General features: G+C 41.3%; 1 protein-coding gene and 1 long non-coding RNA gene across 3 annotated transcripts in view; one reads left to right on the top strand and one right to left on the bottom strand.

Moving 5' to 3' along the window:
* The window catches only part of CYLD (ubiquitin carboxyl-terminal hydrolase CYLD), a 134790-nt gene extending 124461 nt beyond the window's left edge, over positions 1-10329 (bottom strand). The window contains exons 1-2 of one of the 2 annotated variants that reach the window (XM_075704398.1): positions 9567-10329; positions 9195-9279 (exon numbers count right to left, since the gene is read on the bottom strand). In XM_075704398.1, coding sequence (XP_075560513.1) covers positions 9195-9279; positions 9567-9965 — 484 coding nt within the window. In that variant the 5' untranslated portion in view covers positions 9966-10329. The remainder of the gene's footprint in view (positions 1-9194; positions 9280-9566) is intronic. The other variant, XM_075704403.1, reaches the window with a different exon arrangement.
* Positions 1-15405, top strand: part of LOC142592776 (uncharacterized) — an 83476-nt gene that overhangs the window by 60215 nt on the left and 7856 nt on the right. Inside the window, exon 2 of the long non-coding RNA XR_012830798.1 lies at positions 15217-15332. This is a non-coding gene — a long non-coding RNA (uncharacterized LOC142592776). The remainder of the gene's footprint in view (positions 1-15216; positions 15333-15405) is intronic.

Here is a 15405-nt window from a genome sequence, read left to right as displayed (position 1 = left end):
TACACATACCTTGTCGGAGTCATTTACTATGATAAGGGAGTATAATACTATCAGCATTGGTAGTGAGAGGTAGTGTCCTATTTTTCAAGAGAGAGTAAGCACATTCACAACTTGAAGAAGTTACTTTTTCATAAGCACATAGTACTTGTTTTTCAGTCTAATGCCAAATTTTGCCAAGAGTGTTTAGGCAATAAAAACCTGCTATTAACTCGAGAAATGCTCTAATGTTCAGCACTTTAACCTCTCTGAAGACACTGAACAGAACAAACACCACTTAGACAAGTGCCCAAGCACATGAAGTTGCATGTCACAACAGCAAAACTTTGAGAGAGAAAAAGAGAGACTGTTAATAAAAAATAAGGCACTTAAATTTTGGTAATGGCTTTATTACCTACAACATGACGTGAATAAATATGACCAAATCAAAATCAAATCGGCTTTTATTTTCCCAAGAATCTCGAATGGTCTCTTGTGCTAAAAGCTGTGCTCAGCAGTAGGACAATAATAATAATAATAATAATAATAATAATGATGATGATGATGATGATGATGATGATGATGATGATGATACACAGTGTGTCTACTAAATTTCAAGACTGGCAGCAAATCTTCCAATATATGACCATCCTTGTTGTATACAGGTAATTGCATGGCTGTATGGTTTTTGTATTCCTTTCTGGAAGTCCTCTTGCCCGACAGTGTTGAGTTCCTTCATCACAGCCCTTTGGATGTCCGAAATAGAGGCAAAATGTTTTCTGTTCAACGCCATTTCGACCTTTCGAAAGAAGAAATAGTCTGCTGGGGCCAGGTCAGGCGAGTAGGGCAGATGGTTGAAACTTGTCACCTGCTTTTTTTTTGCCAAAGATGTCTGTACTTCAATGGCTCTGTGGCACAGTGCATTGTTGTGCAACAAGAGCCAGTCACCCGAATGAATCATTTCTGGACGGACCCATTGCATTCGCTGCAGTAAGCGTGCTAAAATGTCTCTGTACATTGTAGCATTCACAGTTTGTCCTGGAATTCTTTATGAACAACACCTTGCCAATCGAAAAACATCACCAGCATTGTCTTTACATGTGACTTCTAGGATGTGGAGTTTTTTTGGTCGTGGGGAATTTTTTCCTACCCATGCTGCTGAATGTCTCTTTGTAGCAGGATCGTACGTGTGGAAGAGTGATTCATCACCAGTTATGATTTTCCTAAACCATTCTGGGTCATTTTCTGCCAGTTGGACCCACTCTTTGACATGAAGACACCTAGTTTTCTTTTTGCTCTGCTGTCAGACTGTGGGGCACAAATCTAGAACAAATCATCCTCTTCTGTAGATCTTGTTCCTTGATCTTTCGAACAGTATCCTTACCAATGTTCAAGTCCTCCGCAATCATCCTGAGGGACTGACAGCAATTGTCAGTCAGCTTTCATGCACTTTTTCAATACTTTCGTTCGTCAGTTCGAAAAGCTACTGGATGGCCAGGTATAAGGTCATCCGTGACCGCCTCCCAACCCTCACAAAAACGACGATACCATACAGAAATGTTCACTCGAGAAAGAGCATCATTGTTGTAATCTGTTTGAATCATGTCCATGGTCTCTGTGGCTGTTTTGCCAAGTTTTACACAAAACTTGATGGCTACTCTCTGATCCACTTTACTATCCATGACGAACAAACAAAACAAAGTTCACTGATATCACTTGAACCGACAAAATTCGGAACATAAATTCGTGTATTCTTCACAAAATGCACAATGCACTCGGCGCTAAAAGCTACACACAATAGCCACTTGGTGGCTCCACTGGTTATCTTGCAGTGTTGTCAGTCTTGAAACTAAGTGTAATAATAATGATGATGATGATGATCACGAAACCTACACAGCACAAAAGCCCCTTAGTAATTTGTTTCTTCTGAAGGAAATAAAATAAAGGTTAACCAAAACCAGACAAATACATAGGCCAATGGTTTGCTGCACTAGCTCAACTGATCAGTAATTCTTCAATGACTTCAATATGAGAAAAGAAATTAAAATGCAGACTAAACTTGCATTTTACTGTCTTTTCTCATATTGCCCCACTGTATTGTATATTGCTATATGGCATACTGTGCACTTCTAGTACTGCTCTTGTCTGTAGGTGTTTATCATTCATTGCAGCTATGTTTGTAAAGCTATTGCACACTTTTACCAAGTATAAAGACAGCTTGCACAGAGATTGTTGCGGCAGCCATTTCGAGCACAGCAAAACCCACCCCACTTATTTTGAGGTTCTGTCCATTTGTAATAATGCTATAATGTGGAATCTGTAATGTCACATGCAAGCTATCTTCATGGCTGCCATCTTTAAAATTTTGATCACTGTATCTTCTGCATAGCACAATGTTTAGAAGGCCTTGTTAATCAACACAAAGACTTGCCAGTGTCCAATATTACAATTTAAACTACAAAATGTTAATGAAACTGATTCTTTTTTACTTATTTGATATTGGCTTTCACAATTATGGAAAACTAAGCATAGCATGACTTTTGCACACAAAATGTCTTAACAATGTAATACCCCTGCCTCATATATGTCATATGAGCAGTTTCAATAGACACTACAACTTCTTCATTGACATGACCAATATCCACCAGACCTCACAGCTGCTTTTTTTTATCAAGATTAGCCTCAAATGGCTTGTATGATAAATAATTCTTGCTATATAGCAGCAGCAGTGACACCCTTCTTGGCATGATCAGACATTCATAAGCAAAATGATGATAGTGTTCGGCTATTGCAGAGTGTGGCTGTGTGACAAGTAAGTATAACACTACTTTCACACCCCTCCTAAGCCATGCCCATAAATTTAGCGCTGAATGGCACTGCATAAAAAAAAATAAACTTGTGAGACCGAGAAATTTCAGTATAATAGAGTAACATTATGGAATGTGGCCAGACAACCACGTTCTTGGCAAGCCAAACATGTTCCCATCCACATCATCCTGATAAAAGAATTAGCTGGAAGTGGTGGCAAGAAGCACAACACACTATGCTCTTTCCTATACCTTCTGCTACATGCAATTGTGCCACGACAACAGCAGCATGATTTGGCTATGCAGACAACTGGCACAGCAAGATACCTGTAGCAGAAAATGTAGAGGCGATTCCATTCACATAAAAGGCAAAAAAAAAAGAGGGGGGGGGGAGCCAATATTCACAACCCCAATACTATGGTAGTGTTCCAGAAAAAGTTGTGTATCCGTATTTGCAGATGTTTAAATTTCTTAAACACACAAAAAAAGAAAGAAAACATACCCCTATACTCATACACCATGATTTGAGTATAGTGGACAGAAATGGCAAGAAGGACAGCAATCATATCACTGCACTAATCAACAAAAGTTCAACTAACTATTTAATTAGCTCCTCTATTTCAATTAATCTCCTCTAAATTGGAATATGACGTCATTTGTCACTTAAGCATGTCAGCCATCTACACCATCTCTCTGTTGGATCGTAGGACATCCTTGGTTTTCAGATGAGCTCAATAAATAGTTGCTTTTCACTGCAGGTATATGTATTAAGCAAATTAAAAACATGAAAATTTCACAAAGTGGGTTAGTCTCGGAAGGCGCCTGCTGTAGCGGCTTGAGTAGCTATAGCATTCTGCAGCGAAGCACAAAATCATAAAAAAGTGAGGCAGGCTCAAAATTCGAATGGGGACAGAAGGCAAGAATACTTGTATACCGAGAGTCTCAGTGCATGCTATAGAACTGCAGCTGGTGAAAATAAATCAGCAGCCCTCTCCTACGATGTCCCGTATTCCCTTTGTCTCAGTGTGCATATTTGTGAATCCGAATTCTTTTCACCAATGCTGTGCAATGGGGGGCAATAAAAAAAAGCCACATAGGATCTGTGGGTAAATTGATCTCTCTGCTTAGCCAATGTTGCATTTGCTTTTAGACTGCAGAGCACTGCTACACATGACCACTTTACTAAAGGCACTACCTCAACATGCTGACATGACGCTTTATGTCAGCAGTGGTGAAGTAGTAGTTTTTCATCTCTCGTTATGTCTGCAGTCAATAATGAAATTGCACGTGTAGTTTGGGCCGATGATTCAAATCTCTTTATGAAAAAAGAAAGCAATATTACTGATGATACACTAAGTAGAAATTTAATTACTCTGTAATTACAAGACCTCACAAGAAACTGCAGAAAGGATCTTCTGTACCATCTTTGCTTTCTTTCAAGAGAGTTTGCAAATACCTTGAAATAAAATTATGTGACTTTGATACATTTATTGACAGTGCATCGTAATTCATGACTGAAGGGTATGGGCCAGGCGTGGCTTCATGAGGCAAAACCCCATCCGTCATAGTGATGGAGAATAAGCTTTCAATTGGCCAACAATCTGATGAAATCATTGCGGCTTTTCTCTGGCTGCCCATAAAACCCAGCCATACAATTTGGCTACCTGCTATTAGCTTCATAAGAATGTAACTGAAATAAAAGTAATGTGTTTTGAACGAGTTACAACAAGCGTTACGCTAACAATTTTTTCATGAAATTTGAGTTAAAGGTTTAAACAAAAGGTTTCAAAAGGTTTCGACACTGGCTCCGTACTGAAAAAAAAAAAAGTAATATAATTATTTGCATTCAAACGCTGTCAAGTAATACAGCACTCCAACCGTTTCTGCTACATTGCGAATATGTGCTGGACGCCTTCTTTCCGGAACAAGTCGAGTGCCCTTCCGTGATTTAAGCAATCATGTCAGAATGGTGATCTTTGAGCTGGGTTTTTTTAATTTTGGTAAGGGAGTGATATAAGCAGAAGCGAATCCTTACGAATTACCTGTCTTTCAGTTTGAGGGTCATCACTACAGGGGCGAAACTTCAGTGTACAGGTATGACCCTGAGACAAGGCAAGTCATTGCAGTGGAAAAGCTCAGCGTCTCCATTACTGAAAAAAAAAAAAGGTCCAAAGCTTGACTAAGTGCATGCTAATCGTGTTATTCAGCATACACGGTATTGTGCATCAGGAATTTGTCCGGAGTGGTCAGACTATGAACAGCAAGCTTCACTGCCAAGTTTTAGGGCCTCTGGGTATGTCGTTTGGAGAAAACGGCCCGATCTGGGGCCCACGAGGAGCTGAATGCTGCACGATAACAATGCACCGTGTCACGGATCCCTCCACACACACGAGTTTCTCACCAAAAACAACATGGTTTCTGCTCTACTCTTCGAATTTGGCTCCCGTTTACCTATCTTCCCAAATTAAAAACCCAGCTTAAAGGGCAACTCCGGTGATTTTTTTACGTCCACTGATCTGCATAAAATTTTGAACATACATTCTCTTTTGCACTCCGATTATCTGTGCCAAATAATATGGCTGCAAGTCATTTAATTTTCCTGACAATCAATATTAATGATTGGTTGCATTCCCGACTGACTTTTTGCTGGCCACCCTGTGTTTGTGACGTCAGAGACTATACCACCACTGTCACTGAAATCGTCGCCGAAATCGCTGCTATCTAGTTCAGAAAATCTGTAAAAGCTCCCCGTGTCGTCAGGAGACATCATCAGCTTCGCTTCTTTGATGTGAGTGCCACATGTACTGCATCACGCACTTTGTGTGTTTACATTATGGTAGTGTACGATCTGACATCATCGGCTCATCATGACATCACACGAGGCAGCAACCTACTGCGGTTTTGCTTTCTCATTTATTGGTTATTTAAAATTAGTGATGAATTTCTAAGTAAACTGAACCATCCTACCGGTGACAGGACTATCAATGCCATTCGAAAATGACAATATCCTAATATGATAAAAAAGAAATGCCGAAGTTACCTTTCAAGGTCACCATTTTGACATGAGCTCAAATCGCAGAAGGTACTCGGCTCATTCCGGAAAAGAGGCTTCCAGGACATACTTGCAAAGTGGCAGGAATACTAAGAGCACTGTACTGCTGTGCAAGGGGATTATTTCAAAGGTGGCAGTGTTTGAATGCACATAAATATCTAACCTTCTCCAAAGCAGAGTCAGAGACAAAACTTTTTGATATCACATACACACAACACTGACAAAAATTAATTATTTTAATTGTAATAAAAATCACTTCTTGCATTGTTTTAATAGGCATCATAAGAATAAATTTTATTTTAGTTAAAGCAATAAAGAAAGATAGTTGGTGTAAAAAACCTTTTGTGAAATAAATATATACCAGTCAAGTGAATACTGCTTGTAGTAAGTTTTGGATATGGCAATTATGACTAGTATTTGCCAAGCTACCACACTGGATTAAAAAAAAAACAATTGTTTTCCCATCTGCACTTGCTACAAACCAAAAATTTTAAAGCAAGAAAATGTTAAACAATAATTTCACTAATCAACTTAAATATATACGGGTGTCACACTGTGCACTTGTGATGGCGATCAAGCCCGATCCGAATCTTTCCATATCTTTTGTAGTGAATATCTATACAATGTTGTTTTTTCTTTTCCTGCATTGCATCTGCTCACTCCTGCCTGGACTCAAGAGAGTTTGCAGTATTGTAAAATAAATAAATAACTAAATAAATAAAATTTCTCGGTCATTTCTTGGCTCCTTTGCACAAAATGCGTGCGAGAGCCAATCACAGTCGATAATTTCGACCTGGATCGGTCCAGATCGCAATCAGAAGTGTACGTGTAACACCGGTATTACTCAAATATTTTATTACTAACTTTAGGGCACATGTTGAAATTGCAAAATTGAAACTGAGGAGCAGTAAAGTCATGTCTACATAGCATAAATCCTAAGAGCAGCACCACTTTTGAGATATGCAACCTAAAATTTGTGTTACAAAACATGTTGGTGTTCCAGTCGGTGTTCCAGCTTCGCAAAAGGGTGCCTCTAACAGCTTGGGATCATTTTAACTGGAACATTGAGGCATTCTTTAGATTTGGGAGATGGGTAGCCTGAAAGTGGTGCTAGTCATAGAACTTCTGGTAAGCAGGCATGACTTCACTACTCCTAGGCTTCAATTTTGCAATTACATGTGCCCTAAAGCTAGAAATTTTAATTAGTGCATTTTAGTTCATTTGCAAATTTATCGATAAAATTTTCTTGGCTGCTAATGTCCACCTAGCCACACAGGCTATCTGCAAAAACGGCACGTTCCTAGAGACGAACTTTTTCTTTAAGAAGTGTTCCAATATATATGTAGTATATACACGTTGCATATAAAACACCTGGTATATGTAAAAATGTATATACATGTTACATATAAAAACACCTGGTACATATATGTTAAATGGACCACCCTGACTCTTGGATAAACTAACAGGAAGACCTTGCTCGCAGGTCTGACTATTCTGGCCCTTTGATAACTTCCTTTGCTAACTATTTGTCACATGAAGTTGTGCAGCAGCACAAAAACTTCATTTATTCAGTATGTTTTTGAGTAATGGTACTCTTTAATAAATTTAATTCAATAATATATTCAATAAAAGTCCACTCAGTTCAATAAATATGCCTACTAGGAAACCAAGCTCGGAGGTCCCCATACAAGTCCACGCTAGAGGACCTCCTGCATATTCCAGTATGAATGTACAGGCGGGAACAAATTATTGTGGGATAAGTGAGCACGTGCCAAGCTGCACTCTATCACCTTCTGGTGAAGCGCGCGCCTGGTGTCACCACATGGCAGTGCACAGGAGCATCCTTTCGTGCTTGTGTCCCTGCCAATACGCAATTTATTGAAGGCAGAAAGCTGGGGGCTAGTTGGTGGTTATTCGTGTAAGGGGACATTGCATGACATTGACATTTCGGTGTGTCTTTTTTCATGTTCCTGTCCGTGTCCTTTTTTATGCGCTAGTGCAATGTCCCCTTATACCAATATGTAATGCAGTACGGCACATCATTGCAAATCCTGCAATATCTTGTCCCCACCAGTTGTACATCACCAAGTTACCCCGCTAACCTCCCCCAACACATACATGCATGCAAGTGTAAACACATGCACACACACACACACACACACACACACACACACACACACACACACACACACACACACACACACACACACACACACACACACACACACACACACACACACACACACACACACACACACACACACGCTCTACTATCTTTTTATGTTCCCCCCTTCTTTCTTTCTATGCATGCTTGACTTACCGCCACAGCCAAAGCGAGCCTCTGCCTTCGCCATACTGACAAAGTATTTTGCTTCAAATTCTCACAATAATGCAACATAGTGAAAAATAAACATGTTATATAAGAAGCACAAATGGTAAGGAAGCCTGACTCAGCCGTATCTTATGGGATAAATGAATACTTGAATGTGATCGATCTTGATAACAAAGCTTCACATCCAACACAACCATGTTTTTTAATGTATTCGCAGTTACATATAAATACTGTCTATCTTAACACATAGTTTCTTTGTCTTAAATGACTCCTGGGCCCTTTAAAGTAGCGTCCACATTACAAAGACTAGCAATGGCTCCCTCAGAGTAACCGACTAATCTGAAAGGCCATGCTCCTGTCTACTGCAGGTGCTGGAAGCAACATTGTGGCTGCCATCTTTTGAACAGCACCTATTCCTTTGTTGTTGCTGTTTTTTTTTTTCTTTTTACTGAATTGTGCCTCACACTGATACAAAACTGAAAAAAAAAAAGAAACATTGCTTGGTTTGTAGAAACTCCATTACTAATTAGTAAAGAAATATGAACTAAGGAAGACACACACATAGTGTGTCTTCCTTAGTTTGTCTTCATAGTAAAATGTGCCCAGCAGCTGGGTGCTCTATGGTATACCTGACTTCATATACTCCATGCTGGCACTTGTGATACATAGTGAACAAGTAGAAGTTTCTTCATACAGAGGAGGGGCTGTCACAGAAGGCATCTAGTGATGTGCCAGTTAGATATAATCACAATGTAGGAACTTTTTAATAATGCTGTGATTCATGCACTTTTTCCTTTACGGCCACCTGCACTGCGTTCCGAGGCTTGCAACTCCAACATGGAGGTCAGTCATGTGGCAAATGCATGCCAGTTCTTTGCAGTGATGGCGAATATCACTGTTGGCATGAATCTTCATTGAACACAAGTCCCAGAGTATATGCCAAAAAAGCTATTTTCTCACCACATGCCCATGCAACCTGAGGAAGCAACGCAAACGGCATCAAGCACAGGCTAGAATCGTAACTGACCGTGATAATTTTCCCGGCCTTCAAGAAGCCGAAGGTCTTGAATTGAGAAACACTGCTTCCTCTTGATGGGGTCATTGGTACCATCCTGCCAAGGAAAACCAGTCAATATAAAAAGTACGGAGGGCCTGAAGTGCATTTCTACTGCCTACTTTTACTATTATTTTTTGTTTCATGTGCTCGAAGCATGCATAGGCAAATCAGTTCTTGTCAGAAGGCATGTGTGTGGCTGAAAATTCGTAGTAGTAAGTCAGTGACCGGTGCCCGTTATGACGGAACAGATGGATTGCTTGCAAACAAATCTGAGTTTTGCTTGCGCTAACAAGGAACATAGAGGCGCTACAGTGTTAGAACGATATATGATAGTAGTACTACCTGAATTTCTACGATGAACCGAATGCCAGGGCCGTATTCGCGAACGACTCCTTTGAACTTGACGATTCCTTCGAACTTGTCCTTCACCACAACACGTTTGTTTTCGCTAATGACGGGTATTTCCTTCAGCCACTCTTGGTCGCGATAGATCTTGAGCCGGTTACGCACTGGTTTGACTGGCAGCAGCACAAGAGCTTCGAGGGACGTCACTTCGCGCAGGATTTCCCTGTTACACAGTATCACGCCCGAGTCCCCAGGGTCTAAGGACTGCACCTTCACCTTCGATTCGTACGGATCGTCGGCCAAAACTTCAAACAACGTCCCAGCATCAAACCGCGGGTTCTGGATGTCCCGATCCAAGAGGACTTTCGGTTTGTGACTTTGGGTGGTTCGGTTCATACCGAAATGGCTTGCTCATAAGGCCGGTTCGTGAAGCGGGAATGCCGAGAGCGGTAATTGTTTCCTACTTAGCTTACTACTGTTCCCAACCTAAACATTGAAACGTTGGCTGGACTAATGCCGGCGGCAGCTCGCAAACCGATGCGTCAGTTGGACAGACATGGCGGAACGGCGAGAGAGGAATGACCTGGTGTTGAAGAACTGCTCCCAAGGCACCTGCAGTAAAGTTGTATTAACTATCATTATACTTATATCCCTACGACAATGGTGCAACGCGCAGCTCATCAAGCCACACTTGTCAAATTTATATGAACCCTGCTGGAATCGTCAGCCCAGAAAAGAAACCCGAATACAACAAACCCTTCGTTAAAAGCCACTTTCAGTCAGCCGCAAGAAAGTATAAATGACAATGGCCTTGCGGAATATATATCATTTCGCTAAGGCAAAATATTATATTTACTGACGTAAGTAAATACATCTAAAAACTGATTAATATTATCACGTATTACCGACTACATAGCAGATTTAGATTAGTGATGATGACAGTTGCATGGCTGGCCCAGTTGCATACGGGGTCCTGAATATTTCGCTGCGCGTGTTAGAAAAAATATATTGTGCTCACCGCTGCACTGTTCTCAATTGCTCAAATTTTCCAGAACGAGCTCATTTTGGCGTCGACTTCGTTTAGTAAAACACTTGGCGAAACGTGCCGTAGTGTTTACCGCTGCTACGAGAAGTGTACCCGATATGAAGCATGTTCAAGGCAGTCGCTGCGACCCGGTCGACGGAGTGGAAAGGAAAATTTACACCCTTTGGGGCGTATCTCGTCCCACATCAATAATCGTCATCTGTCTTCGGAGAGCGTCTGCTAGTTCAGCATCGCGTAGGGGGATAAAACACTGGCGCTGGAGAAGGAGGAGGAGAGAGGAGATGACGCTAAAACCCCTAAAGTAGCGCCACGCTTTGAAGAATGGCGCCTCCTCCTCGCGCGCTGTGGCCGATTCCGACGCCCCGACGCCGCGTCGCTATTGGCCTAATAGCATCACGTGGGCTCTTGCGCGGGCTTCATTTGTTTACAGCCGCGCTCCAGCGCCATTTTCGCTTCATGAGCGTCTGCGGATGGTCTGCGGAGTGGCGATGAGCGCATGTTGGCGCCGTTGGTATTCTGTGTTCTTCCGTATGCGACGCTCGAGCGACGTAGGCGGCGCCACGATCGAGGGAGCGTGAAAGCGAGAAGAAACGATGAGTAGTGAGGGCGGAGGAGGAGAGTGTCGCTACTTTACGAAGTTTAAGGGGTTTTAGATGGCGCTACCTTTATTTTATTTGGTGGCATTAATCCGAGGACTGCACCGGTGCGCACTGGCAGTGATGTTCCGTACTTCACAGAATAATTTTCGGCATTTTTCTCTGTGCGATAAAAATAAAAGAAAAAGTAAAAATTCCGTGCATTTCCTTGCACATTCATACACAAATTATTGCCCCAGCTATCAAGTATTTTTTTTCAAGATTAATTAATCAACTTTGCAAGTACGAATGGGCAAAATTTTCAATGAGAAATTTCTAGATCGTTCTAGGAAACATCAAATTCAGCAGCTTCCATCTTCCTACTTGTTTCTTAATCATATTTTTTCTCCGTTCTAAAGAAAGTCCGTGAAATATGAAAAAATAAAGCATGTGACATGCCCGCTTGCACCACTGTGATTGCACCAGCTGCTAAGCTCTAGCAGTGGTCGCACATATATGCCGCGTATGAATGAACAACGCGTTTAGCCAGTGTTGGTTTAGCGTAGTGTGCGCTGCCTGAAATGCTCATCGCTATCGTGAACCGCCGAGAGCAAGCACAAAGCTTAAATAAATTGCCAGGCGCACCACATCATAGCTGCGTCGCTGCCCTGTCACATTTTAAGTGGCAGCACACCAGTCTAAATTAAATGCGCCATTCGTTCATATGCAGCGCGTTTGAGAGCTCTGCAATTGCGGCAAGCATAGTTCCGCTAGGCACGCAAGCGGCCATGTCATGTGCTTTTGTTTTTCTTCATATTTCGCGGGCTTTCTTAGAAAGCAGAAAAAAATATGTAAAACAAGTAGGGAGCTTTTAGAAGTGCTTTGGCATATTTTACACCTAGGCTAAAATTAGCTGGGAAACCTCGTATTCTTGGAAACAGTATCTTGCCAACCGTGAATATAAGATGAAGAAATTCATGTTGACAAACATTACAGTTTATTTTACATTTTGATTGCACAGTATAATGAGAATTCAATATTAATGTGACTTCTGTTCAGTTTCGCATATTTCTTATACATGCAGAGTTTTAGCGTCAACTAGAGCTTTAGCATCAGCTGCCACTGGTTCCCTGCAGCTTTTCAGTGATTCTTAGTAGTCCTCCTAATATTGCAAAGGTCCCATTTCCCTTTTCCTCCAAAATTACATATGGCCAAAAATTCCAGCCGCATGGTAAAATTCCTTGTGTGGGACATCACTGCCCACTGGTTTCTTATTCTATGATGCGCACTGCTAGTGCCACTTCTTGGTTTGAATAGTGAATGCTGCAGAGTTTCATATGTGAATAGTTCGATGGTGATGTGAAATTAAGGGTACCTTGGGGCATGCCAAACAGCATGGCGATGGCATTTCAGAAGTTTTATTTCCAGCAAATGCACACAGAATTCCATTGCTTCCGTAGTCTTCAGGAGCCATGATACTCCAGCTTTGCTTACAGTAGAATCTAAAGTTCATAGTCGGTTATCACCCACATCTCTCGAATCCCAAAAGTGCTTTGATAGATGCTACAGACTGTTCTACACCACATTTAAAAATGAACACAGTGCTGCCAGAAATACTCACAGCAATGTCATTGAAGAGCTTAACTCCCATAAAATTGTTCACTTTCAGACGTTCCTTAAAGCGGCAGCTGGCAGCTAAATTGATTAATTGTTTGTTGACACTATTGTCGGACTAAATTCACAAAGGTGCATACAAAAGTATGATGCGCGCTAGCTTCCTTGCCATATATAGCAATATCAGGTGTTGGCTGGTCCGCATCATCTGCAACACACGCAATGCCTGCTGGGATTGCACAGTTGCACCAATTTTTCTGGTGCACGTTGGGACAAAAAAACAGTATGCCCCAACATGGTGCATGTCATTTACCGAGGACAGTTTATGCACACCAGTGCGATTTATCGAGGCTGCTATTACTGGTTGGATTTCTTGCTTCCAAAATTGCCAACAGCCTTGGCACACATTTAAAATAGTGCGGGCAATTTGGTTAAAGCATATTTCCACAGTACAAGCTAAGCAAAATTTTTTTTGCAAGCCGTTTGCCCTCATTATTTCTTTCCTTCACCTTGTGTTGCTGCATTTCTTTAGTGTAACATTACCATTATACCTGGTTCTACCCGTTTCTGCCAGTTCTGCCATTACTTTCCATGACTGATATAGATGCGCTCCCAGTGCACAACTGAGGACAAACTCCTGCCATTGACTGCACTTGAATAGTAAACCTCATGCATGTGGAAAAAGAGGGAGGTGGTCAACATATAGCTGTAACACAAGTTTTTATGCATGTGTGTAACGCCTCTCCACAGCTGCCCGACTGGACTATTGAGCTGAACAACTACTACTACTACTACTACTACTACTACTACTACTACTACTACTACTACTACTACTACTACGTTAGAGCCTGTAAAAATCTGTAATGCCATTTGCATAACAGCTGATACACACTGCATTGGCCATGCTGCTTCAACTTGGAATGTTCGACTTCTGAAAATTCAGACTCGTAGCTTCTGTATATGTTCATTTTTAAAGTGATGATGATGACAATGTATAGGGTTTTGGGGCACAAGGGCCATTATGGCCAAAGAGTGCCAAAAGATGGTTGATGTAGCCGATGGTGTGGTCAATGTCAAAGGATATGTGTGACGCAGCTGCACAGTGGCCTAAAAACATTTGGTGTAAAGTGCATAAAATATATAGGTAAGAAAATATGGCAATGATACATAGTATGTACAATGATATGTTGGATGAAAATAAAATATATGCTACGAAGGGGTAATATATTAAAATATGTCACTGTCAGTAGTACTAATGTCTCATCAGAGCCCTTGGGAAAGCAAAGGCCTGGAGGTGCGCGCTATACAAAATGCTACCATCGAATCAGTGGCCTCTCAAGAGGGATCATGCTACGAATTTCTTGGACTGATAACATGTAGTGTGAAGACTTCGTTAAAAAAACCTAAACGTGACTGTGTGTTAAATAACGATTCCTTACTGAGAAACATTACTGAATGAAGGACAACATGGAGGATGGGACGGTCAACCTCTCACTACATTTACCACAGATTGGAGCGTCACCACCAGCCCACAAGTAGTTGTGTGTGCCGTATGTGTGTCCTATTGTCAACTGACCTAAGAGGACATTGGCTTCCCATGATTTTGTTGTTGATGGCCAAATGACTAACTGTGGTATAATTAAGTGAAGCTTATAAGATGTTTCAGCATCCCAATGGTGTTGCCAATAACTTTAGTTTTATTTTCAGGAAAGGCTTCAGATCTACGGCTGGGACAGCTATGGGAGTGTGGAAATCCTTGGGTGTAGCGAGTTCATCAGCAAGCATATTACTCTCGATGCCTTTGTGACCCGGCAACCAGCTTATTACAATATGTTGTTCAGATGCATAAATAGTGCACAGGAACAAATAAAGTTAAATAATAACAGGATTTTTATGCTTTTGTAGCGACATTAAAGCCTTCATTATGTTTAATGAGTCTGTAAATATAATCGCCCTCTCTAATTTTAGTTGCATGAAATTTTTCACAGCTGACAAACGTGCTTGTTAAAGATGCTTGTTAGTGGGTGCAGAACGTAGATTTCAAAAATGATGGACCGATTGCTGCATTAGACACACTGGCATGCGACTTTGATGCGCTGATGTAAAAGTCCGAGCATGAGTACGTGGCTTGAAGCTCAAGGAAGTGCATTTGAATGTGTGCCTCTGGAAAATGCTTTGTGACCTTGATAAACGATGTGTCACAATCTACCAGTTGCCACTGCCACAGCGATAGCAGCTTTGCTGGATGCATTAGATGGTATTCTTGAAGTGAAACACCCATTTTTTCACTGAGCTTCCTCACACGCAGTAAGAAGGGCTCCCTATCTCTGGGCCAATTATTAAATAGTAAGCACCAGGACACACTGTTTACAGTTGTGTAAGAAGCATGTTCAGAATTCGACTGTACTTTCAGATATGTGAAGCTGGAATATGACTTCTCTAGACGGAGTGACCACTCTTTTGATTCTACATAGAGGCTTTCTACAAGACTTACCTGAAGGCACCGGTCACAATGTGGATGCCTAAATGGTGAGCAGGGTCTAGTATTTTAATGCTCTTGGTATTATAGATTATAGCACCGTAATTAAGGCGTGAGCACACA

This window comes from Dermacentor variabilis, chromosome 1, assembly GCF_050947875.1.
Source record: "Dermacentor variabilis isolate Ectoservices chromosome 1, ASM5094787v1, whole genome shotgun sequence".
Classification (NCBI taxonomy): domain Eukaryota; kingdom Metazoa; phylum Arthropoda; class Arachnida; order Ixodida; family Ixodidae; genus Dermacentor; species Dermacentor variabilis.
The sequence above is the reverse complement of the archived record's forward strand: the minus strand, read 5'-3'. Positions and strand labels throughout refer to the sequence as shown.